Source organism: Manis pentadactyla, chromosome 3, assembly GCF_030020395.1.
Source record: "Manis pentadactyla isolate mManPen7 chromosome 3, mManPen7.hap1, whole genome shotgun sequence".
Lineage (NCBI taxonomy): Eukaryota > Metazoa > Chordata > Mammalia > Pholidota > Manidae > Manis > Manis pentadactyla.
Genome location: NC_080021.1, coordinates 141013250 through 141036957, shown reverse-complemented (window position 1 = coordinate 141036957; position 23708 = coordinate 141013250). Strand labels below are relative to the sequence as shown.

The window sequence follows — 23708 nt, the reverse complement described above, 5'->3', positions numbered from 1 at the left end:
TATTGTTAATAAAAAGTATTTGACTGGAGCCAATAAAGAAGCAGGTTGGTTGATCTCAAGTAGGTATTACTTATTTACTGTGAATTTATTGATCACTTTGAAATAAATACTGTGTATCCATAAAAATTGTGTGATTTACTCCTGCTTTAGTTATTTTGTTGAAACTAACTTAATAATCGACTTGGCAACATTGCATAAACTAAAGGAGGAGGCAGAAATTCTCTGTACTTCAGTATTTACATGTAATTATTCCCAAATCTGGTTAACTACTGGAGGGCAGGGGTCATCATCCTACCCCAGCCCCAGCCCCCCAAACTTTGGACCAGTAAATAGGCTATCAGAAATCATTGCTAGCTGACTTTTCACTTCATCTAGAAAAAGTGATAAAAATTTTGTCTTTTTTCGAAGCTATGGGAATTTACTAGTTTCTGGTTATGCTGATTGTGTATTGTAATATTTTCAGGTATCTGACATGTTAATATTGACCCTGACTTTTTAATTCTAACACCTATTTTTGAAGGTTAGGAGGCATGCCACTTTTCTCATCTCTGGTGGTGGTGAGGTGAAATGCAAAGGCTAATCTTGGTGTTTGCAAATGGATTTACATCTTTCAGGTCTCCATGCATTTTAATACTTTCCCCAGAGATCTGTTGGTGCTAGTCCTAGGCTGAATTTTCACCTAGCAGCTCCATTTCTCTGGCAAGTTTGTTGCTGTTCTGTGGTGTTATTTTTCTGGACCTAATAATTAGCTGTTTTGTAGTAGGCAGGTAGATAGAGTGGATCCAGATCTGGATTTTTCCTGTTTTTGCCACTTGTGTGTTGAGGTGTCTAAGCAAACCATGTATAGTTTCATGTATTGATGCTTATGTTTATTCTGTTGTGTAGCAGAAATGTATCCTCATGAATGTCAGTTATTCCCATTTTTCTTTCAAGGGCAAATACCTTTGCTCTAGGAAATGCCTAAGAAAATTATTGCCTTTATTTTTTAGGATATTGCATGTCATTATCATAATCACCATTCTCATTGAGAGAGAAGATGCTTCATTTTTTTGGGTGAGGGGAGATCCCTCTGTGGACAGTATCTTCCCTTCTCCTTTTTTCTACATTCTCTACCTTCCTTTTAAGTGCCAAGTTAGGCACTTGGGGGACAGTAGACTATTAAGGTACATTACTTCTTTCAGATATTTCCAGTTAAAATTGTTTGAACACTTGCCCCATAGATGATGCTGAATAATCCCTTATTTGCTGGAAATCCTCAGCGTCAAGAACAAATGAGACAACAGCTCCCAACTTTCCTTCAACCAGTGAGTAAGAAAAGATGCTAGCTATCTTCGGTAACGATTTGCTTGAAAAAGTGTGATGATAAACATTTTCCTTGCTCTTCTCTGGCTGATAGCAAAACATACAGTAGTCTGATAATGCTGCCAATTTGCAGAAAATTCAGCTTGATCTTAACTGAGCCCCATTTCATTGCTGATCTTTTGCTTACATTTCTTAAACATAAATTCTGAGGAAAGGACCATTTTGTTTTTGCTTTTGAGGATTTAAGATTTTGACTGCTTTGTTAATACCATTAACCATTTCCTTTCACTTTACTAACTTTTTGAAGTGCTTCATTGTGTCAAGTTGCTCTTTATGGTTTAACTGATCTCAAGTAACAGGAAAGAGCTATCCTGCCCTATTTTACACATTTGGTTTCTTTGTAGTGTTTTAATTCATCCAAATTAATAGATTGCTTATTTTCCAAGGAGTAGATCTCATTTCCTCCAACTCAGAATTAGCAAGATTAAAATTGTCAGTGTTTTCATATGTGGAAGGTTTCCTTATAAAAAAAATACTCAATATTGCCATGGTATTTTATTTAAAAATGCAAAAAGAGAAGTCAGTTTTGTTGTTTTGAAACTGGTAGTTTTAGGGCTTTTAAATATGCAAAAGATTCTCAGGCCTGTAAACCATTAGCCAAGGTTACTCAGTATCCTTGATGGAGTGAAATGATGTAAGCCTCTTTTTTGGTCAGTCAGGTGGTGTATACTTGGAAGTAGTAAAGCAGAACTCTGGGCACAGGTATTAACTTCAAGTCTGGAACTCTTCCTTTAGAGTGCATCTTACTTGTAAAAATGTATCTGCAGCAGAGTAACACTTGGCTTTGACAATATTACTGTGTTATATAAATTGTGCATTTGGAGGTATTCTTTTAGAAATAATACTTTTATCTTCTGTTGGAGAATGGGAACAGTCGTGGCTTCCAGAGTAGCTCCTGATTGTCTTTCATTATGAAAAATGGCTTTCATGATGGACTTTGGAGGAGGTCTAGTAACAATTTGCACGCTAGGTTTGTTGTCCAGGAGGAGGTGCTTGTGTTTATCTGGGGAAAGAATTATGGATTACCAGTGTCTGAGAATAAGGTTTTAGATTTTCTCCAGACACAAAAAAACATAAATTTTATCTTCACTGATTTTAATTCCCTCATAACCACTGGTTTTCTTTCTTCCTTAGATGCAGAATCCTGATACGTTATCAGCAATGTCAAACCCTAGAGCAATGCAGGCCTTCTTACAGATTCATCAGGGTTTACAGACCTTAGCGACAGAAGCCCCTGGCCTCATCCCAGGGTAAGCTTACTTGGGGAAGACTATGAAAGTGCAAAGCGGTTACTCTCTTTCTGAGAATTTCAGGCTTTGTATCATTCTGCCTTTTTTTTTGCTATTGTATTTAAGACAGTTTTCAAAGTTAAAAACACTCATTTTGAGAAGGTAACTTTACAAATGTTATATTAAAATGTAGCTGGTTTACCACCAGTCTGGCCTCTTGTTTTGCAGGAGCTTGGATTTATTACCAGTTTGTGCTTTGTGCAGGTTTACTCCTGGCCTGGGGACATTAGGAAACACTGGAGGCTCTTCAGGAACTAACGGGTCTAGCTCTGCACCCAGTGAAAACTCAAGTCCCACTGCAGGAACCACCGAACCTGGACACCAGCAATTTATCCAACAAATGCTACAGGTTCTTGCTGGAGTGAATCCTCAGGTAATGGTTATTTTTTGTCCACATTTTGCATTCCTTAATGTTAAAAATTTAGAAATCTCCCCCATATCCCACCAAAAAAGGAGAGTAGTCTTTTAGGGTTTAGACTGTAATGAAAAGCAAGCACAATCTTAAGGATAGTGATTCTAAAGCAATCATTATAAAAATTATTAACTTTGGTACTATATTAGATACTAAAGGAAATGTTATAGGGAAGAAAGACTACAACTTTTTGTCTTACTATTTGTAAGTTGCCTTTTAAAATGCTTTTTTTGGGGAGTCACTATTTGAAAATTATTTGAAATATATTTCATGAAAGTTTGTCAGGGAGGAATAGAAACTTGATTATCCCAAATATCTCCTGAACAACTATTCTATCTAATCTTTGTATTTTGATTTAAAAAAGAAAAATCCTAGCTATGTCACGCCACACACTGCTACCTCCTGTGGTAACTTGTGTTACATATTTACACCTCTCCAATATGGCTACAAAATGTGGGTGCTTAGTAAAGCCAGTGTTTGCAGAAGCAAGAACATTAAGAATCTGCCATTGTACAAAGATGATGGCCAGTTCAAACCTGTTACAGTAGGCTTCCCCAGAACTTTTTCATGGTAAAAATGCTTTCTGATTTTAAGTTTTATATAAATATAATAAACAGGGCACATTTTTATCATTTTACAGGTGTTTTTATTCCTGATAGGATAGCTTCTGGTTGTGAGTAGTCATGGAATTACTAAGGAAAAAAAGATTTTTAGGTAGTGGACAGAATTGTTATATAGGCCAAACAATCGGCCTGCCATTATCGAATTGGCCAGGATTGATGGATCATTTCAGTGTTGTCTTACTTCATTTCTGAAGGAAGATTTGAGGCAGCTGAATTGTCAGGAGTATAGCCTGTGTGTGGGCCTGAAACTGAAATTATTTTCTGAAGCCTTGACTAGGCAATGCAGAAATTGAATCGACATTCTAAGCCTCATTAGGACTTCAGAGTTTTATACGTGAGGACATTGGCTTTAATAATTATCTAGTTGGTCAATAACTATAAAAACAAATCATCTAATTCTAAGCTATTTTCATATGTATTTTTGTTATTTTCCTTTATATTCATGACCTTTTTAAACATACCTAAGGGTTGAGGTGTATAATTTTAAGCAGAATTATATGATCTATTTGACATGATTGTTTAGACTATTTAATGTAACAAAATAAGGTGCTAATGGACTTTTAAATATGAATACATTTCATCTTCGAATACATTTCAAGAGAGGCCAGCGCTTTTAATAGCTTAGTAGATCAGCATATCTTACAAAAAAGTAATGAAGAATTTATAAAGTTACGTAGATATGACATGGACTGATTGTCCTTAAGGTCTTGGGTAATTTTTTTTTTCTCTTAATAGCTACAGAATCCAGAAGTCAGATTTCAGCAACAACTGGAACAGCTCAGTGCAATGGGATTTTTGAACCGTGAAGCGAACTTGCAAGCACTAATAGCAACCGGAGGTGATATCAATGCGGCTATTGAAAGGTTACTGGGCTCCCAGCCATCATAGCATTTCTGTATCTTTAAAAAATGTAATTTATTTTTGATAACGGCTCTTAAATCTTTAAAATGCCCGCTTTATTTCATTTTGACTCTTGGAGTTCTGTGCTGTTATAAACAAACCCAATATGATGCATTTTAAGGTGGAGTGCAGTAAGATGTGTGGGTTTCTCTGTGTGTGTTTTTGTTTTGTTCTGTTTCATTTTTCAATTAACCATGGGAATCAATGCTTTTTCATTTAAGGCTACTGCATGCATCAAACACTTCTGCATTTATTGTAATTTTTTTAAAACATCACCTTTTATAGTTGGGTGAACAGATTTTTGTCCTGCATCTGTCCAATTTATTTGCTTTTTAAACATTAGCCTATGGTAGTAATTTACGTAGAATAAAAGCATTAAAAAGAAGCAAATCATTTGTGCTCCATAATTTGTGGTATAGTATTGCTTATTGTGACTTTGACATATGTTTTTGCAAGCAAAATGCTGTAAGATTTATACTACTGACAGTTTTTGCTTTATTTGTATACAATACAGTATGCACATTTGGGATTACATTTCTAGAAACATACTGCGATAGATTATCTGAGCAAAACACCTGTAACTAAAAAAGTAAGGATGAGGAAACGCTTTAAAAATGAGTATTTCCTAATTGTGTAGCATCTTACAGCATCTTTGATAAACATCTCTCCGCAAAAGTGCCAGTCCGGTTTGTTGAAGATACAGTAGAAAAGCTGATTCTGGTTATCTCTTTAAGGACATTTAATTGTACAGACAACATAATGTAACATTGTCTCAGCATTCACAGATTGACTGTAAATTACCTTCATCTTTGTGCAGACTGAAGGAGCACTGTAGTATAACCCCAAAGTGCATCTGCCTAGGACTTTGCAGCTTCTCCCATAGGTAGTTTAACAGGTATTAAAATTTGTAATTGAGATTCATGTTGCTTTCACTGAAAGTGTCTTGACGTTTCAGTTATTTTAATCGCCACATAAGAATAGAACTATCTTTTGGGTTTATCAGTTTTCTCATGCACAGGCAATATATGAATTTAAAATGATGTGTGAGCTACTTGTTTCTGAAGTGTTTTGGTAGTTCTATTAATAAATAGTTAAATATTGTGCTTTTCGGAGCCTCAGAGAAGGGGAACTTGGGGGTGGGGTGGGGTGGGGTGGGTATCTATCCTGGATTGGGCCAGCCTAAAGAATACTGGCAACCAAGATTCTGTTAGGATTTCTGTGCATCTAGTGTAGTAAAGAGGTATCATTCAGGGGTGAAAAACAGAGCCGTTTTAACAATGTTGAGTAAGTACATTTGGCTGTTTAACAGCCATTTTCTTCCCCCCGCCAAAGAAGTTCTGTTTGCCTAACTCTGAAACTGCTGGGGTCATGCATTCCTTTTAGGACCAATTAAAACACAACTTTTTGGGTCAATACCATATTTGGCTGACTGTGGTTCAGTATTCTCCTAGGTCATTATATTCTCACATGTACAGTTACAGGAAATAAAAATGTTAAATTAACTTAAAATGAATTTAGACAAATAAAATCAAGGGAAATACAAGTCAAATTCCATTATTTCTGTAAGTTGCTTGCTATTTGAAAAAGGTCAAGAGGCCAGGTTACCCACCAGCCAGTGTAATGTTCTGTCACTTTACCCAGGAGGAAAACATGTATGAAGGTCAAGGTAGAGGCATAAATAGAGGAAGTTGTTATGGATGTTATTCGTGTCTGTGCTCTCTCTGCCTTATGCCTCAGTCTGGTTAAAAGCTCTGGTACTGGTGACCGGTCATGAGCAGTGTGGGTAGTGTCATAACTAATTTGATAATTTATTATTCACAAAATAACAATAAATCTCTAGCTTTTACACCTGGTTTGTCTTGCCTCTTTTGTAGAAGGAAATAAAGGCTTGGAATTGATTTACCCTGGCTTTTATCACACCTCTGATTATTCACTATTGACTTTTTAAGTTCCCCCAATTAAAATATGTTTATACACTGTGTTGTGTGTTAAAAAGATAGCTGGCTGGGAAGTCAGATGACCAAGGCTTTGCTTGCTTTCTGGTACCTGATAGTTATTTGACTTTGAGTGGGGCGTCATTAATTTCTTATTGTTAACATGCTGGGGAGGCCTATTGAGCACGAAGTACCTTCCACTCATAAAGGGTAGGCAGAGGAGGCCTCATCGAGAAGGTGACATTTTAATAGACACTTTAATAATATCCAGGATGGCAAATAACTGTCCAGGAAGAGGGACAACTAATGAAAATGCCCTATAATGTGAGTGTTCTGAGTGTGTTTGTAGAACCCAGCTCGGTGTGCCTGGCAAAGTGAGCTAGGGAGAAGGCCGTGTAGGGAATAGGACTGGAGGGATGGGAGCAAGGCAGTGTTTTGGGTGTTTTTATGTGGAGGGTTTAATATCCTGAGTTTTGTCTTCCATCCCCAGAATTTCTGATTTACTAGTTCTCGGTTTGGAGAGGAATTTGCATTTAGAACCAGTGGAGTAGGTGGAAGCTGACTGTGAGGAGGTAATAATCTCATTACACGGATGTGCCATACCATCATTTTATGGTATTAATCAGCTGTCTGTTGATTGTTTGACCTCTCCCTCCCAATTCTAGTAACTGTATGTTTCATTTGGTGTGTGAATCTTCATGATTGACAATTAAATCTTCCTTTAGTAAGGAACATGAAGCTGCAGGAATTTTAACACTGTTCCAGTTGTGGATTTGGTGAGAATAATATTCTTTTTCATTTTCATTGTTTTGATAAGTAGTAACTAAATTTACCGAACAAAGACTGTGATGTCCCGTTGGTGAACTGTAGGGAGGTGAGCTGGAAGAAGACTAATGACTTCTACTGGTTCATTTTTTAAAATGCAAACAGATCACTTGTTTGAAGATTTTTAACTTTTTTTCCTGTCAGCTTTTTTTCTTTTGTTCATGGCACTTCAGTATTCATTTTCTTGACTTACACTCATTTTCAATAATCTAAGTCCTTCTGCTGTTTATTTCTTCCCCATATTCCAAAGCAGTGTCTGTTTCTGATGTCAGCAGTCGCACGATCCGCAAACCTTTAGATTCAGGTGGCCTTTGCTTCCAAGACAGAGCAAGTGATGTGGAAAAGCATTTCCTTCTGACAGCCTGGTTTCTGAGCACCTTTCTGATGCTTCCCTTTTTCTAGGTGCTTTATGTTTCTCTCTGTAACCAGCTGCTGTCCAGGAACCGTTGGAACCCCCATGGCTGCTGCAAATTTTTCTGCCCCTTGGTCAGTCAGAATGCAATGAGATGCCTGTTCCAGAACAAGCCGTGCAAGTTTAATGGGATTTGCTGTACAGCGGACTGCAGACACAGCTCCTACAGACAGGTCTTTTCCATTCATGGAATGGATACTAGCATCCATTTCAACTTCACCATTTACGTTCAAGACAGACTGACAACCTGTGTTGAACTCGGTATCATCCTCCAGGACGGTCACGGCTCCTTCCACGGCGTCAACCACGCTCTTTACCTCCTTGAGGACATTGTAGCCCACAGTGGCGGCTCTGACAACACCCTGGTGCACCCGCTCTTTCCGGTCCTTGGAGATACTGCTGACCCCGCCCCCATGGACCACGACCACAGGATTCATGTTTGCGGATCCGGCTGCCATCGGGCCTGTTTCCACAGAGAACTTCGGCCACTGACCCGTACTGGGCCCCTGGCTGAAAAGGGACGGGGAAGGCATCCCGGGGCCAGAGCCTCCAGCCCTCCTTCTAGGTTCCACATGGGATCTCGTTTCCCCTGGGGAGGTCCCTTTTCACATGCTTAGAAGTCCTGGATATCTGTAGGCCACTGGTGGGACCTCTGGGAAAGAAAACAGCCCTAAGGCACTTCCTAATTCCCGGGAAGCCGAAGCACCCGGGCCTTGCCTTATCTCAGAGGCCATTCCAGGCCTGTCAGAGGTGGGAGACAGCAGGGAATCACGGTCGCCAAACTGGCTCCGGGGGAAAGAGGGTAGAGAGGGCCATATGGGGTCTGAGGGTAACTACAACTGAAACCTCAGTGTGCTCTTTAAGTATTTTTAAGCTGCTTTAATCAGGCATGATTCACGTACTATAAACTATAGATACTTAAAGTGCACAATTTGAGGAATTTTGACATATATGTACCCTTCAGGGAACCACCGCTAAAATCAATGTAGTGAATATACCCACCACTGCCAGAACCTTCTCAATGCCCCTTGGTCATCTTCCTGAGCAGCCTCTGATCTGCCTTCTGAATGTGTAGCTCAGTTTGCATTTTTCACAGCTTTATGTGCATGGAATCAGACTGTCTGTGCCCTTGTTCGTCTGGCCCCTTTTTGAGAGCCATCCGTGTTACTGATGTCAGATCTCCCCTTAGTGCTGAGCACTTCTCCATTGCCCCATACTTGGTCTGAGTATGGAATGTGTTTCTTTTAAGCTGGGTTCATTGAAGTGTAGTTTACAGTCAGTAAGGCGTACCCTCCGGAGAGTGCACGTCTATGGTGTGGACAAATGCAGGTCCCTAGACCAGCACAGTCCAGATGTAGCCCTGCCCTCTCTCCAGGAGGTGTCCCAGCCGCTGTCCCCACTCGGCCTCAGGCATCCAGCCCCTTCTCCATCCTGCAGTTTGTCTTCTCCACCTTGTCAGTACCTGCCTTTGAGGTGGGTCCTTGTTGCTGTGTATCCATAGTTCTTGACCCCTCCACTTTAATTTAATTTTATTTCCCCCCAGAGAGCCTGTAGACCTAGCATTATGAGGCAAGGGCTGGAGCCACAGGGCCGTGTTCTGGGCCTGGTTGCTGCCATCTGCCCACCCTGCTGGTGTCACCTCCCTGTCACCCCAGCCTCGCCTGTTGTCAGCTGCTGCTTTTCCTGCAGAGCTGGTAGGAGACAAATCATCAGGGCAGCAGGGCCAGGGCTGATGAATTTCCTCAAAGAAAGCTGCTCTTCCCCAGATCGTGGGGTCAGAGGATTAATGAACATGGGGCCTCAGAATGGCTTGGCTGGGAACAAATGACCAGGTGAGGATACTGGTGGGCAGCCTGGTAGCCAAGACAAGGGAGGTTTGGCAGGAGTGACTGCTTATCTGACTGGACATCGGGATCAGCAAGTCACTGACCAAAGGATGAGTCTGCCGGGGGTAGGGGGCGCCAGGTGTGCATGACCTGGGGGACAGCTCAGGGTTTGTGGTGTCTAAGAAAGAAACTGGTGAATAGAGGGTCCTGATGCATTTTAATGGTTGGAGGTAAAAAAGATTTGAGGGAGATGTTTGGGAAAGAATGAAGGAGCAGGTTCCGGTGGAGTTGCTGATCCTCCACGGTGGGCTGCAGTGGTCTTAGGGAGGGACCGTGATCTCTGGCCTTCCTCGGCACCCACTGCCACCCCCACATTCTCTCGGGTGCCCCTGGCCACTGTTCTGATGCCTGGGTTTTGACATGTCTGTCCTTGTCATGACGGCCATGCTGGTGACCTGTGCTCCTCGTCTTGGCTTAGACCAGTTCAAGGCCCTTCAGAAGAACTACGGAAAGCTGCAGCGGGATGTCCTCCAGTTCCAGAAGAATCAGACCAACCTGGAGAGGAAGTTCTCCTATGACCTGTAAGTGTGGCTCAGCATCCGGGGCACACACGTGCTGGCTGATGACAGGACCTGGCATGATCTCTGCTGGCCCTCCCTGGGCAGAGCACAGGGTGCTGCGGGAAGTTGCAACCCTGGCATGGAGGCAGGTCCTTTAGGAAAGAGGAAAGTGCATTACATTTTTTTGAGTGTCAGCAGTGCTTTTGGAAAACTGTGGAAAAGTCTTAGCAGGTAAGCTCATGATACAAAGTAAAAAGGGCAGTTCTCCTATGCAGGAAATGACTTACTCAACATGCTTTATAGTTTTAAGGTTTGGGTTTTTTTGTGTTTTAAAAGTGCAGGTGTACTAATTTAGTCAGTTGTCTAAAGCCTTATTTAAAGATGTGTTCCAGAGGTGCTCAGAAGTCAATGAAGTCCAGCTCCTAGACTGAAAGGCAGTTTGTAGAATATCAATCTAATTTGTCACTGGGTGTCAGCATTGTGGCCATTTTGTTTCTTGAGACTGTTAAGTGTCTTTCCAAATTTCTGCAGTGAGAATGGAGTGCTTTTATTTTTTCAGCTTTCTTGAGGTATAATTGACGAATAATCATTATGTATATTTCAGGAGTAAAACACATTTTGATATACCTATGCATTGTGGATTGATGCCCCCAGCCAAGCTAGTTAACCCCTGTGCAATCTCACAGTTACCTCTCCTATGTGTGTAACACAATCCACTCTCTTAGCACATTCCAAGCATACAATGCTGTGTTAGTATATAGTCACACGCTGCCCATTAGATCACCAGCTTATAGTTATTCAGCCTGTTTTAATCTGATAACTTTATTTGTATCTAAATCTATCCTTTTACTTCTCAGAGTACTACTATGATCAAAACAGAACAGCAAACTTGAAAAAAAGTTAGCCAAACCCATTTAGAAAGATAGTGAAAACCAATTTAGAGGGTAGAGAAGGAAGTTGTAGTCAGTGTCCTTTCCTCTGCCCCCCCCTCCTTTTTTTCCCCTCATGAAAAACACTACAACTCCAAAAAGGAAGCTTAGGACTCAGACACAGGCAGCCCCCTGTGGCCCCAGCCCTCTTTTCCCTTTGACTGTCTTCTCTGTAGTCTGTGCCCAAGTTCATATGAATTATGTACTAATTGCAGCCATCATTAAATATTTTAAATTACTTTTTCACTTGCCTCCATTATATGTATGTAAAAATACATATTTCTCCAAAATGTTTCATTGTTAAAGATAGGCGGCTAATATTCCCAGATGTGGAAGTAGCAAATTTAATTCACCATTTCTGTTTGTTGGCTGTTTCACATAGAAGTATTGGTTGTTGTAGCTAGCCTGACATCAATACATATAATTTTTAAAAAAATTTTTTTTTTACCATTTCCGTCTAAAAAACATACAACTGTGGGGTTAGTGTGGCACTTGCTATAAATTGCCAAATTGCCTTCTGAAACAAGTTTAACCATCTGTAAAATGTGGGAGAATAGCTTTCTCACATCATTGCCCTAGTAAGGGTTCTGACATCCTTTCAGAAGATTGTACTCTCACCATAGTATCTTCCTGATCACATTAAAATCAGGGAGCTCCAAGTACAGGAGGGCCCTGATTCTCCTCCCGATCCAATGCCCTCTCTGTACTCACCAAGGTAGAGGGACTGTCCACCAGCCCACATATTTCATGTGCCCATGGAGGCCAGAGGACGGGCCTTCTACGTTGTTTCTGGAGCCTGTCCCCTCATGACATGCCTTTCCTCTCTGCTCACCGCCCAGGAGACACTGATGCCTGAGCATCCCCCAGACCCCACCAGCCCACCAGCCTGCTTCAGCGAGAAGTGGAGGGCCCCCTCTAGACAAGGGTTGTCTGCAGGCTCTGTCCAGGAAGTCAGCTGTTACTGCAGAGGGCACAGAGCCAAAGCAGCTGCCATCCTTAGACGTTTGGGGTCCTGTGATGGCACTGTATCATGGGGACCACCAAGAGTGGCCTTCAGAGGAGCAGGGGTGGGGCTGGGGGTTTATGGGGGCAGTGGGCTGTCGGGAGCCATCTGGAGAATGCACGTGAATCTGAAGGAGGAACGGGGACGCCGCCTTGGATCCCGAAGCCCGGGACCTTCTTGCTTTTCGCGCCCCTTCCCACGGAGAAGCCCAGAGCATTTCCTAACAAAACAGGCTTTATTTACACACAACACCCAAATGGGCTGAACCCCACCACCACCCACCTCTCCCACAACCCTCTTATCCCACCCCACAACCAGCCACTCCCAGGGGCCCCACCCCACCCTCCCTGTCCCCTGGCAGCCAGGATCAGGACTGGGATGCGGAGGAGCCTGAAGCTGCCCTGGAGGGCCGGCTCCTCCCTACTGGCTGCAGTGCTGCCTCTTACGCCTCTCTGGGACAAAAGGGTCCCCCTTTCTCTTCTGGGGCTGTGTGGGGCGGCTGGCCCCTGGCAGGGGTGTCTTCCCAGCAGGGGCTGTGCCTGCACACGGGGGCTGACTGCTGGCCTTGGCAGCTGGAGGGCCAGTGGGGCTGAGGCCTGGCCTCTGGGGAGACTGGCTGGCCTCACACTCAGAAGGCCTTGAGTCCAGTTGGGGTGCGCCATGACTTGGGGAGGCCTGCACACCCTCCTCCTCCTGCCTCAGTTCCAGGAGTCGCCTGTGCTCCAGCTGTGAGGAGAGAGGGGACCGTGAGGCGGCCTGAGGGGGAGGAGGTGCCATGCCAACGACAGCCACTGTGGCTCTCCTGCCAACCTCATCCTCCCACTTGGTACCGCGGCCTGCGTCCTCCCTCACCTCCCCGGCTCCCCATCCTCTCCCTGCCATCCTCCTTTCCAGCCCCCACCCTCCGAGCAGCCCTCCCAGCCACTCCTGCCATGCAATGCAGGGGGCAGTCAGGAAGGAATCCTGTCCTGGGGTCCCCTGCCCTGGCTCACCTGCGCTGCCCCCTCCCCAGGCTCACCTGTCTCCTTCCCTTTCCCTTTCCCAGCTCACCTGTAAGATGGACAGTCCTTCCTCCTTCTCCAGCTCCTCAGCAAGGACCAAGAGGTACAGCTCAGGATGTGGGGAGAGCAACTCCGCCAGGAAGCGTGGGTGCAGCACTACGTCCACCTGGCACAGAAGCAAGAGGCTGTGAGCACCCTTGGAGGGGATCTCCTGGGCACCCAGAGGACCCGGAGGGCAAGGGAAAAGCAGAGACCAGCCCCATGCTCCACAACAAGGGGGTGTTGGATAGATGTGGTCACGGTCCCCGACCACAGGCACACATGCACACACACAGCATATACACACGTATATACGTGCATGCCACACACCCCACACGAGACAGGCACACAAACATGCACACTCACACAAGTATATATACACGTACTTATGCACACACACGCACACACCAGCATGCACACCAACAACACGCACACCCCTGGCTCACCTGGGTTATCCCTGTACAACACGCAGACACACACACACATCTACACACCTTCATGTGCACCTCTACCATCACACACACACACAGACACACACACACACACAGACACACACACACACACCAGAGCTCAGGAATAAGAAACAAACTTAATCCCTGCTCCCTGGGCAGCACCCAGACCTGGTTGGTGGGAGTGCTGCTCCCCAAAATCTTGTGGCACCCGGGCCAGGGCCAGCGCACCTTAGCAAGGAAGTATTTGTCCTGGGCACAAAGTTCGTCAAGGTAGGTAAGGAGACCCGGGTCTGGGTAGTCGCCCTCCTCTCCTGGTGGCAGCCCGGAGCTCTCCTCTCCCCGTTCTCCACCGGGCGCCCCCTCAGCTAGGTCGCCGGGCTCTGGCGGCCCCTCCGTGATTCCAAGGTTGTCGGTCATGGCCTCAGGAGGGATCTCAATCAGCGCCTTGGTGTGTGGGCTCCGCTGGCATTGGTGTGCCTGGGCGGTGGCAGGCTGGGCCCCAGCACCGGCCTTCTCAGGGATGCGAGCTGAGGAGGGTAAAGGGAAGGAGGGTGGGTGCCCGGCGGCACCTGCCCAGCACCGAGTGTGCTCAGGGAGGACCGAGCTCGGGGACATTCCCGTGGGGGGTCAGAGCCAGCTGGTCCACAGGCACCAGGAGGAAGTGGCTCTACACAGTCTCCTCACAGGGAGAAGGATTCAGGATGACTCAGGAACCCAAGTCCTATCCTGCTGGCGTCACCCAGCTGCTCTGTCCCCGTTGAGCCCAAGAACAGCCCACTGCCCAGAGGAGAGGAGCTCTGGCTGGCAGGAGGGCGGGAGGTCTGGGCTCCAGCAGTCAGGGGATGCTGTGGCCTTGCTCATGGCAAGGACATGTGCCTGCAGACTTGGCCACAGATAGGGCCCCTGGACAATTTTCTGGCTCAGACCAAGTCTCTCTACCTCTCCTAGGGCACTGTGGGGTCTGGTAAACTCCACTCCAGATCCCTTGGGACGACATCGTGGGGCCAGCCGTGTGCCCAGGAGAAGGACTCAGGACTGGGCTTTCCTGGGATCCCCCTGAGCCACCACCAGAGCCTCCCCAAACGCAGGGCCCATGGCTTGCCTCCCTTCTAGGAAGCAGCAGCGTGTTGGTGGCCGTCCCTTCTCCCTGCTCAGGGCACTTCCCTCGTGTCACCTGACCCACCTACAGAAGCCACCTTCCCAGGGCCTCCTCAGGTTCCCAGAGGCCCCCCCACCTGCAAGGTGAGATACCCTCGGGCCCAGAGCTCTCTCCTCCCTTGATGGTCTAACCACTGTGCCTGGATAAGAGTCACATTTGAATCCCAGGGATGGGTGGGTGGTGGCCCCTGAAACAGTCCCACCCAGCCTTCAGGCCTTACCTCCTCCTGAAGTCATCCCCACGGGCTGAGAGCCGACCGCAGCTGCCTGGCCTTTCAACACCGAGGACCCAGTACAGTCAGTCCGAGAGAGCAGTGTCCTCCACCAACTGCTCAGGAGCCCACTCAGGGAGGGCAAGTTTGAATCTAAACAGGCCTAGAATGTAGGGGGTCCAGACATTCTGCAGTGGGGGAGGGGCAGGGGCAGGTGGGCTTGGGGCAGGAGGGAGGGGGAGGCATTCCATGGGCACTCTGGCAGGTGGGCTAGAGCACAGGTGCTTTTCCAGCTTACAGGGCCACACCCTCGGTGGGTGCCTCTTGGCTGCTTACAAATCGTTTTCGGGCTCACAGCACCAAGGTCCTAGCTGTTGTTCCCACTACTTCCATTCTGTGTCCATTGACCTAGTTTGCGGCTGGGGAGCCACTGCTTCCTACCGCTCATGACTGACTTCCACAGAGGCTGGGCTTTCTGATCCTGTGGGAACGTGTGCTCTGATAAGCACCCCGGTACTCATGGCCACGGGCAGCCCTGCGTTTCACATGGGGATGTCTGTGCAGCCGTGGCCTGTTTGGTGCACTGTGCCCATCGCGCTTTAGGAAGCAGCCCGTGTGTCGCCAGGGCTGTCTGTGGAGGCCCTGCAGACCCCAGCCAGGCCCCCGTTGCTGGAAAGCCCCAGCCCATCAAAGAAAAGCCCTGCAGCCTCCACATCCAAGACCAGAAATTCCTCCTTTGCTTTTCTCGGGACATCACACTCCTGCTAAGTACGTTTTACCTTTTTAATTATTTTAATGCACTATCTCACACAAGTAAGACCTTTGCATGATTCATAGTCCATTGCAAACATGGGAAGTACAGTGGCAAGTCCTCCTCCCGCCTCTTTCCCAGCAGCCCAGATCTCTGTCCACCAGGAACCAGTGATATCTGATTATGCAGATCTTCTCAGACATGTACTATGTGGCCAAAGGCAAAAGCATTCTCTTCTTATTTTTTCATTCCTTCCGTTTTTCTCTTCCGGTGAAAATTCATTTATGTTTTGATATATTTGCAGATATTTACAGCCTTGCAAACAAGTCACAGTGAGCATTATTGAACAGAACTCCTGCTGGGGATTGAAGAAAGAACAACTTGCAGTCGCCTCCCAGGACTTGGTTTTTATCATGGGGAACCTTACATGATTTGCACCAAGTAACTTCATATTCAGAGGGATGATGAAGCAAAGTATGGTACTGAGACACTCATGAAAGGCAGGCTTCCCTCTTGCTTCCTCCACCAATTGTGGACAAGATTCTCCCTCACGGCTTTGATGTAGGATTTGCTTATTCTTCTCAGGACCACCGACTGGAAAACTGCATTGTGGAAAAATTATCTCGTCCCAATTCCACACCCCTTTTTGTATGACTCCATCAAAAAGCCTAGGCTCCAGAAGCAGACAGAGTTGTTAGCCCAAATGTGTTCGAAAACACCAGCCGTGTAAGGGTGAGATGACAGTCCTCTGCCCTCTGACTTTTGACCATTCCTGCAGGAAGGCCAGGGGCAGGTGTCTTTTGAGCAAACAAAAATCTCCAGACATGGGTCTCAGGCCTTAGCAGACAGAGGATCTTCCTCCTAGTCAGAGAAGAGCAGCAGAATGGGGAGATCACGTGTGCACATAAGGTTTCAGTGCGGTAGGTGAGGTTGTGGAGTTGAGACCTGGTACCCACCTTGCAACAGGCCAGACTGGTGTTTGGAGCCTCTTGGAATGCATTATAAACTCTAGTCCCAAAGTGGCTTCTGCTGCCTGTTTTTTCATTGCCAGCTCAAATTCTGCAAAATTCCCTCCAGAAGAGGAGGGGAGTAAAGCTCTTCCTACACTGCTTGCTATGCAACTTCATTTGGCCCCTTGGCCTGTGTGGATCCAGGTCAGAGCGCCATGCTCACAGAGCAGGGTGTGCCCACCACCCTCCACCCAGAGGTGTGCTCACCGGGAAACCTGCATGCACTTAGGAGGTGCCATGAAGGGGACACCTAGTGCACCAGGCCCATGGAAGAACCCCGAGTGTTTCCCAGGTGGGTCTAGAGCTCTGAGCCAGGAGTGTTCTCAGAGAGTTATTTTTATATTTTGGATATATTCCATTGTGACGTACATGTTTTGCAAATATTTGCTCCCAGTCTGTAACTTGTCTTTCCATCTTGTTAAGGGGATCACTGGCAGAGAAAATGTTTTTAATATTGATGAGGTCTGGAGGGAAGCTGCAGTCCATCTCTGCCGCCGCTGAACTCCGGGGGCAGGGCGCTAACCTAGGGAGGCAGCCCGCTGCCCCTAAGGCCTGTGAGATAGGACAGCTGCGAAGCAGCCACCCCGCGGTGCATGGGTCACCGAGTGCAGGATGCGGGCTGGGAGTGCCCAGTCCACAGGCGGCAGAAACCAGGCCCAGCTCCAAGGCCCTAGGACCCTGAAGCGGGGTCCTCCCAGCCGCAGATTCAAGCTTCGCGTTGCGCGCACGCGCGCCACCCGCCCAGGGAGCGGCTGCGGGCGCGCGGACCAGGTGCTCCAACGGCTCTCAGGGTCCGTTGCGGGGGCTTCTTGAGCTGCGCGCAAGAGCGCTGAGGCGGGGCCGTTAAAAATTTTCTTGCGCAAGCTCGCTGAGGCGGGGCCAACGGCCCTACGGTTAGTCCGGGCCGAGAGCGGCTGCACCGCCTGGTGCGTGAGGGGGCGTGTCCCCTGAGGCCCCGCTGCCGGGGGCGTGGCGGCTGCCTGGGGGCGGGGACACGCAGGCGGTTGCCGGTCTCCAGCACCTCGCGGGCTCTCGGCGAGGAGCTGCGGCGGCCGGGGCTGATACCTCAGAAATAAAAGGGGTCATAGGAGATATTCATGTACAATTATGTGCCAACAAATTGGATGACCTAGAAGAAACGGATAAAGTCTTAGAAACATAATTCCCCAAAACTGAATCAAGCTGAAATAGAAAGTCTGAACATACCAAGAACAAATGAGATTGAAACAATTTTTAAAAACCTCCCAAAATAGCAAAGTTCAAGATGATACGCCTTCACTGGTGAACTCTACCAAACATTTAAAGAGACATTAATATAGTCCTTCTTTAATGGTTCCAAAAAATTGGATAGGAGGGAGCACTTACAAACTCATTTAGATGATCAGCATTACCTGATACTGAAGCTAGACAGGATAATACAATAAAATAAGATTCCAGGCCAATATCCCTGATAAACATAGATGGAAAAATCCTCAACAAAATTTTAGCAAATCAAACAGCACATTAAAAGGATCACACACAATGATCAAGTCAGATTTATTCCTGGGAATGAGGACAGTTCAACATACCCAAATGAATGGGACACACTGAATTACCACAGGGAGGGAATAAAATAATCTGTCTCAATCGATGCACAAATGGGACTTAAGAAAATTCAGCACCCTTTAGTGATACAAACTCAAAAATTGGGGGTAGAAGGGGCGTGGCCCCTGGGTCCTTGCCGGAGGATCCTTTCTAGATCCTAAGGAGAATTACTAAAATTTTTAAACCTATTTTAACCTACAACAATTTTATCACCAACTTTTCTTTACCAGAGTCCTTTTTTCTATTTAATTAGTGATTTTACTGACTTTGACACATTAATTCCTGCTGAGAAAACATGCATGCTTTTTTGAAAGCTAATTCTCATGGATTTTAAAGCAGTTTGAGTTCCTTTACATTTGTCATAGTTACTAAAGTACCTGGCACAAAATGCTCCAGAACCTAGAACAGTCGCTTCATGTAAATGTTTATGAGTTTGTATTCATTAATATAATTGTCAATCCACTTACAATTTGTTCGATACTGTATGTATGTAGAGGATGAGTTGTCAATTTTAAAAAAAGTCCTCTGTGATCATAATATTGCCTTTTCTTTCTAAAGTAGAAGGGCTTGGTAGCTGTTACGGTAGCGAATAAGTAGCTAATAAATAAATGCCATGTTTTTCTAACTAGGCTCTCTGCTACCAGGAATTTTCCCTTCCTGTTCTGTCGCATCAAGTCTGTCAGGTGCTACGTGCTCCATGCAGCCCTTGGACCAACACATCAGATCGCTCCAGAGCCCCCATCATTCCATTTATTCTTCATCCTCGTCTTCCTGTTTCACTGTGAGGTCATCCACCTCCTCAAGTTGCTTCCTCCAGCGCCCTGCTATGTTGTCTTTTCCTATGTACATAGACATAACAATAGCTATGATACACAGCAGTGATAGTTGTGTAACTCTATTTGGGTTCCCAGAGCTGATCCCAATGTGTGCAGGTATGTTTGAGGGGGTCTTCCCAAACATAACACCAAGCAATCTCGAACACAAGCAGGATGTTGGAGAACTCAATTCGGATGCTATGTGCCCAGAGACAGCACCAGATTTCCTGGGTTAAGGGCTCTGTCCTACAGGACAGCCCTCCACAGCCCACTCCAGATGCCAGTCTCAAGCCCCAATCAATTGCCTGTGCTCTGACCTCCCAGCTACAGATTGGAGGTTTCCACGACCTCCCCCTTGGGTTCCATTAATTTGCTAGAGTGGCTCACAGGACTCAGGGAAACACTTCCAGTTTAATAACGGGATACCATAAAGGACGCTAGTTAACTGCCAAATGAAGAGATATATAGAGCAAGGTCCCAAATACAGGAACTTCTATCCTCATGGAGCTTGGGGCCTGGACCCAAGCAGAGAAGCTCTCTCCGACTGAGAAGCAGGATCCAAGAAAGCAGAGAGCGATCAGCTCAGGAGTTTTGCAAGGGCTTCACTGCATAGTCATGATTGACTAAATGATTGGCCATTGGCTGATTCAGCCTGTAGCCCCTGCCCATGGGTGGTGGTCCAAAATGTCCCTCGTTAACATGGCAAAACACCCATTTCACCTTTAAGACTGCAGTGTTTTCAGGAACTGTGGACGAAGACCAAATATACCTGGGAAATAATATGTATTTGTTAGGACTCATTATATCGCACACCCACATAAATTTCTTCCTTACGTTCTCCCTGTCATTATCCCTACCAAAAATGCCTTTTCCCCAATCTGTCAGCCAAGCTTTATACTCATCTCTGAAGAGGGTTTTAAAATTCCCCTTCTGGCATATTTGTAAGCACCTGCTCACCACTGGCCCTGAGGCTTCACAGATGACCAGAGGCAGTCCCTGACCCTGAAGACCAGAGTTGGCAAATAACAGACACCGATGGGGAGAGAATGGTAAGTGTTGGTCATAACTAGCATTTACTGCCTACTCACGCATGCCAGGAACGGTGCAATTCACTGTTACCTGTGTCAACACACAGTGTTAACAGCAATCCAGTGAAGTAAGTCTCTATCTCATATTTGAGAATTTAAAGCACAGAATGGATAAAATAGTTGGCCTAGGGTGCCACAGTAAGTGGCCATGTCAGGGTGCCAGCCCATGCTGTCTGGCTGCAGCTCATGCCCCTGGCAGCTGGGCCACAATGCATCTCACAGGGGTCAAGACGGGTGCACTTGGAAAAGGTACCTCAGAGGTAATGAGACAAGGGGGTCCCCCAAACAACTGCATTCAGACCTGTCATACTGGCTGCCCGGGGGAGTGTGGGGAAGGCCTGGAGAGGACAACAGGAGGGAGCTGCTGCAAAACCCCACAGAGGGCCTGAGGGAGGGATGGAGAGAAGGAGGCCTAGGAGGCCAGAGCACAGCAGACCCACCTGCACAGGCCGGGCACGGGGCTCTGGGCTCATGACGCCAGCAGTTTCGTACAGGTGTTCGGGTCGTGGCTTTTGTCCCTTGCACAGTGTCCTAAGGCTCTTGAAGACAGAAGCTCTCTCATTTCTCTCACGTTCCTTTAGCACCAGGCATGTCATAACCATGTTTGGCAAACTGCCTGGCCCACAGCATTGTCAGCCACATCTCATTCTGCCCGTTCTGCCTCTGCATCCAGGCTCTGCTGCCCACTCCAGGCATCCTTCGTAGTGCCCTGTGTGGCAACGTGGACGACCAGTTGCTGTGCTGGGATCTTCACATGCACCAGAGGCAGAGCCAGTGGTTTGTCTCAGTCCTGCGAGTGACTAAAATACTCCTCTGCGTTTCAGGAGATGGGCCACTCTGCAGGGCATCCCCCTGCCCTCTGCTCTGACTCACAAGATAATTTTTTTCCTCAAAGAGGAAACGTGGGGAGAAGGTCCAAAATATCCCCTCAAGTTCAGATGTCCCTAAGATTTCCAGTACCTCTTAGGTTTCTTTCTGCAGGAAACACCTTTCAAAAGCGGCCTTTCTTGTCATGTTTCGACACCTGAGAGACCAGGAGGTGCAGCAGCCTGTGATGTGAAACTGCCTGGTCATTCCCATGCCATCTACCAGCAACTGTAAGACCCTCAGCACCTGCAAAGCTCTTCACTGTCAGTGTCCCATTGGTGCCTCAGAGCAGATGTGACCTGGGCCAGTTGATGGCACAAACCCTGAGTAAATACAAATGCAACTAGCCTGATGCTGAGGTTTAGCTCTAGAAGCCGGCATGCCAGATACAGGTCTGGGGGTGAAGGGTACTGGGGGATTTGATCACGGGTCTGTGGACTGGCTCAGGTTTGGTAATTTCCCTGAGCCTGTTTCCCCCTCTGTATAAGAATCTCAGAATTTTGGGAAATGCGATGAGCTAACTGCACATAAACAGCATCCAGCTCAGTATGTTGTAATTCTGGTCTCTTGTACATACAGTTATCATCAAAGCAAGACCTGAGGAAAATGGGGTTTCCATCCAATTAGGAACTTACTGACCTGTATTAAAATATGGGTGATGTTTGCTGTATTTCTTTCAAATTATCACAGTAATTCATTTGGAAAGATCCACAACTATTATACAGAGAAATGGAATTCTGGTTAGCTACTAAGAGAATTCCTGTGTAGAAAGAAACCTGCCTTAATCGTGGACTGGCAGCTGAACCCCCTGGGCCCGGGGTCAGCAGGACCAGACATCAGAGGGAGAACAGGTTGGGAGGGCCCAGGACCCTCAGCCTCCTACCATTGGCCTCCTTTGAGATGTGCAGCCCGTGGAGGTTAAGTCACTGTGGGATGTGTGCTGTCAGCTGCCTCCCCTGCTCCTCCCCCGGAACCTGCGAGTAATGGCTGCGATTCTCAGCAGCCTGGAATCCAACCTTCCCATAGCAAGGGCTCTGAACCAGCAGTAGTCACCCAGCCTGAAACTCTCCTTAGTAGTTTTCCTTCCATGAATGGATAATTCCCAAGCTGCTGACTATCAAGTTCCTGTTTAGTGTTTGCCATGGAGTCCATGTCTTCAGGTAGTTAAGTGTTAAGTATAAATAAATCATCTGGGAATCTTGTTAATATATGCAGACTGATTTCAAAGGTGGAGGACGGCCAGCAGTTCTGCACGTCTAGCCAAACCCTAAGTGATGCCCGTGCTGCTGCTCTGCAGATCCCCTTTGAGTAGCAAGGTGTTAGAATACTTACCTCCAGAAGAATCTGGTCATACTAAGTGATAATTAGTGCCTGGTTTTCTTTTAAAACGCTCACCATGGTGTTAGGGTTTCTAATTAGTATGAGGGGCCCATGTTGCACCCTGAGATGACAGAACTCAAAGGCCAGGATGTTACCTGATGTGTCAACTCTAAGTGCTGTCTGTGATTTCCTTTAGGCATCCGAAAACACTGATGATATCTCAGGAACCTCCAGCCCCAGTTCTGCTGAGTAGGTTCCCTAGAAGCCAAGGCCCCAGTTCAGCTGACAGAACCAGGCAGTCTGGAAGGCCCGCAAGTCATTTTTTTTTTTTACTAACAAATAATATCAGCTGTGATAGTGCAAAATGTTTCTAAGTATTTCAAATACCCAATTTTTTTGTTTTCGTTCATCTACAATTACATGAAGAACATTATGTTTACTAGGCTCTCCTCTTCACCAAGTCCCCCCCATAAGCCCCATTACAGTCACTGTCCATCACTGTAGTAAGAAGTTGCAGAATCACTACATGTCTTCTCTGTGTTGCACAGCCCCTCCTTTCCCCAACCCCCACATTATACATGCTAATCATAACACCCACTTTCTTCTTCCCTGCCCTTATCTCTCCCTACCCTCCCATTCTCCCCAGTCCCTTTCCCTTTGGTAACTGTTAGTCCATTCTTGGGTTTGGTGATTCTGCTGCTGTTTTGCTCCTTCAGTTTTTCTTTGTTCTTATTCTCCACATATGAGTGAAATCATTTGGTATTTGTCTTTCTCCGTCTGGCTTATTTCGCTGAGCATAATACCCTCTAGCTCCATCCATGTTGTTGCAAATGGTAGGATTTGTTTTCTTATATGGCTGAATAATATTCCATTGTGTATATGTACCACATCTTCTTTATCCATTCATCTACTGATTGACACTTAGGTTGCTTCCATTTCTTGGTTTTTGTAAATAGTGCTGCGATAAACATAGGGGTGCATCTGTCTTTTTCAAACTGGGCTGCTGCATTCTTAGGGTAAATTCCTAAAAGTGAATTCCTGGGTCAAATGGTAAGTCTATTTTGAGCTTTTTGAGGAACCTCCATACTGCTTTCCATGGTGTTTGAACTAATTTTCATTCCCACCAGCAGTGTAGGAGGGTTCCCCTTTCTCCACAACCTTGCAAACTTTTGTTGTTGTTTGTCTTTTGGATGGTAGCCATCCTTACTTGTGTGAGGTGATATCTCATTGTAGTTTTAATTTGCATTTCTCTGATAACTAGCAATGTGGAGCATCTTTTCATGTGTCTGTCGGCCATCTGAATTTCTTCTTTGGAGAACTGTCTGTTCAGCCCCTC

General features: G+C 46.2%; 3 protein-coding genes across 3 annotated transcripts in view; 1 reads left to right on the top strand and 2 right to left on the bottom strand.

Moving 5' to 3' along the window:
- Positions 1–6432, top strand: part of LOC118931076 (ubiquilin-1-like) — a 38357-nt gene extending 31925 nt beyond the window's left edge. The window contains exons 6-9 of the mRNA XM_057499399.1: positions 1221–1304; positions 2497–2612; positions 2856–3024; positions 4422–6432. Of these exons, the coding sequence (XP_057355382.1) occupies positions 1221–1304; positions 2497–2612; positions 2856–3024; positions 4422–4574 (522 nt within the window). The 3' untranslated portion in view covers positions 4575–6432. The remainder of the gene's footprint in view (positions 1–1220; positions 1305–2496; positions 2613–2855; positions 3025–4421) is intronic.
- A 310-nt stretch (positions 6433–6742) lies between these two features.
- On the bottom strand, positions 6743–11437 carry LOC118931091 (isoaspartyl peptidase/L-asparaginase-like). Its single transcript, XM_036923250.2, has one exon. It carries the CDS (start codon positions 8288–8290, stop codon positions 7646–7648), a length of 645 nt encoding a protein of 214 aa, XP_036779145.2. The 5' UTR covers positions 8291–11437; the 3' UTR covers positions 6743–7645.
- Positions 11438–12447: 1010 nt separating this feature from the next.
- On the bottom strand, positions 12448–14182 carry LOC118931093 (NUT family member 2B-like). Its single transcript, XM_057499398.1, has 3 exons — positions 13736–14182; positions 13126–13476; positions 12448–12801 (listed from the first exon to the last, which is right to left on the bottom strand). Exons 1-3 carry the CDS (start codon positions 14180–14182, stop codon positions 12496–12498), a joined length of 1104 nt encoding a protein of 367 aa, XP_057355381.1. The 3' UTR covers positions 12448–12495.
- Positions 14183–23708: the final 9526 nt, after the last annotated feature.

Coding starts and splice junctions, on each gene's coding strand:
- LOC118931093 (XM_057499398.1), bottom strand. CDS start 14,182: ATGTCCCCGAGCTCGGTCCTCCCTGAGCACACTCGGTGCTGGGCAGGT. Junction 13,477..13,735: donor GCAGCACTCCCACCAACCAG/GTCTGGGTGCTG, acceptor TACTTGTGTGAG/TGTGCATGTTTGTGTGCCTG. Junction 12,802..13,125: donor AAGGACTGTCCATCTTACAG/GTGAGCTGGGAA, acceptor CTCTCCTCACAG/CTGGAGCACAGGCGACTCCT.
- LOC118931091 (XM_036923250.2), bottom strand. CDS start 8,290: ATGCCTTCCCCGTCCCTTTTCAGCCAGGGGCCCAGTACGGGTCAGTGG.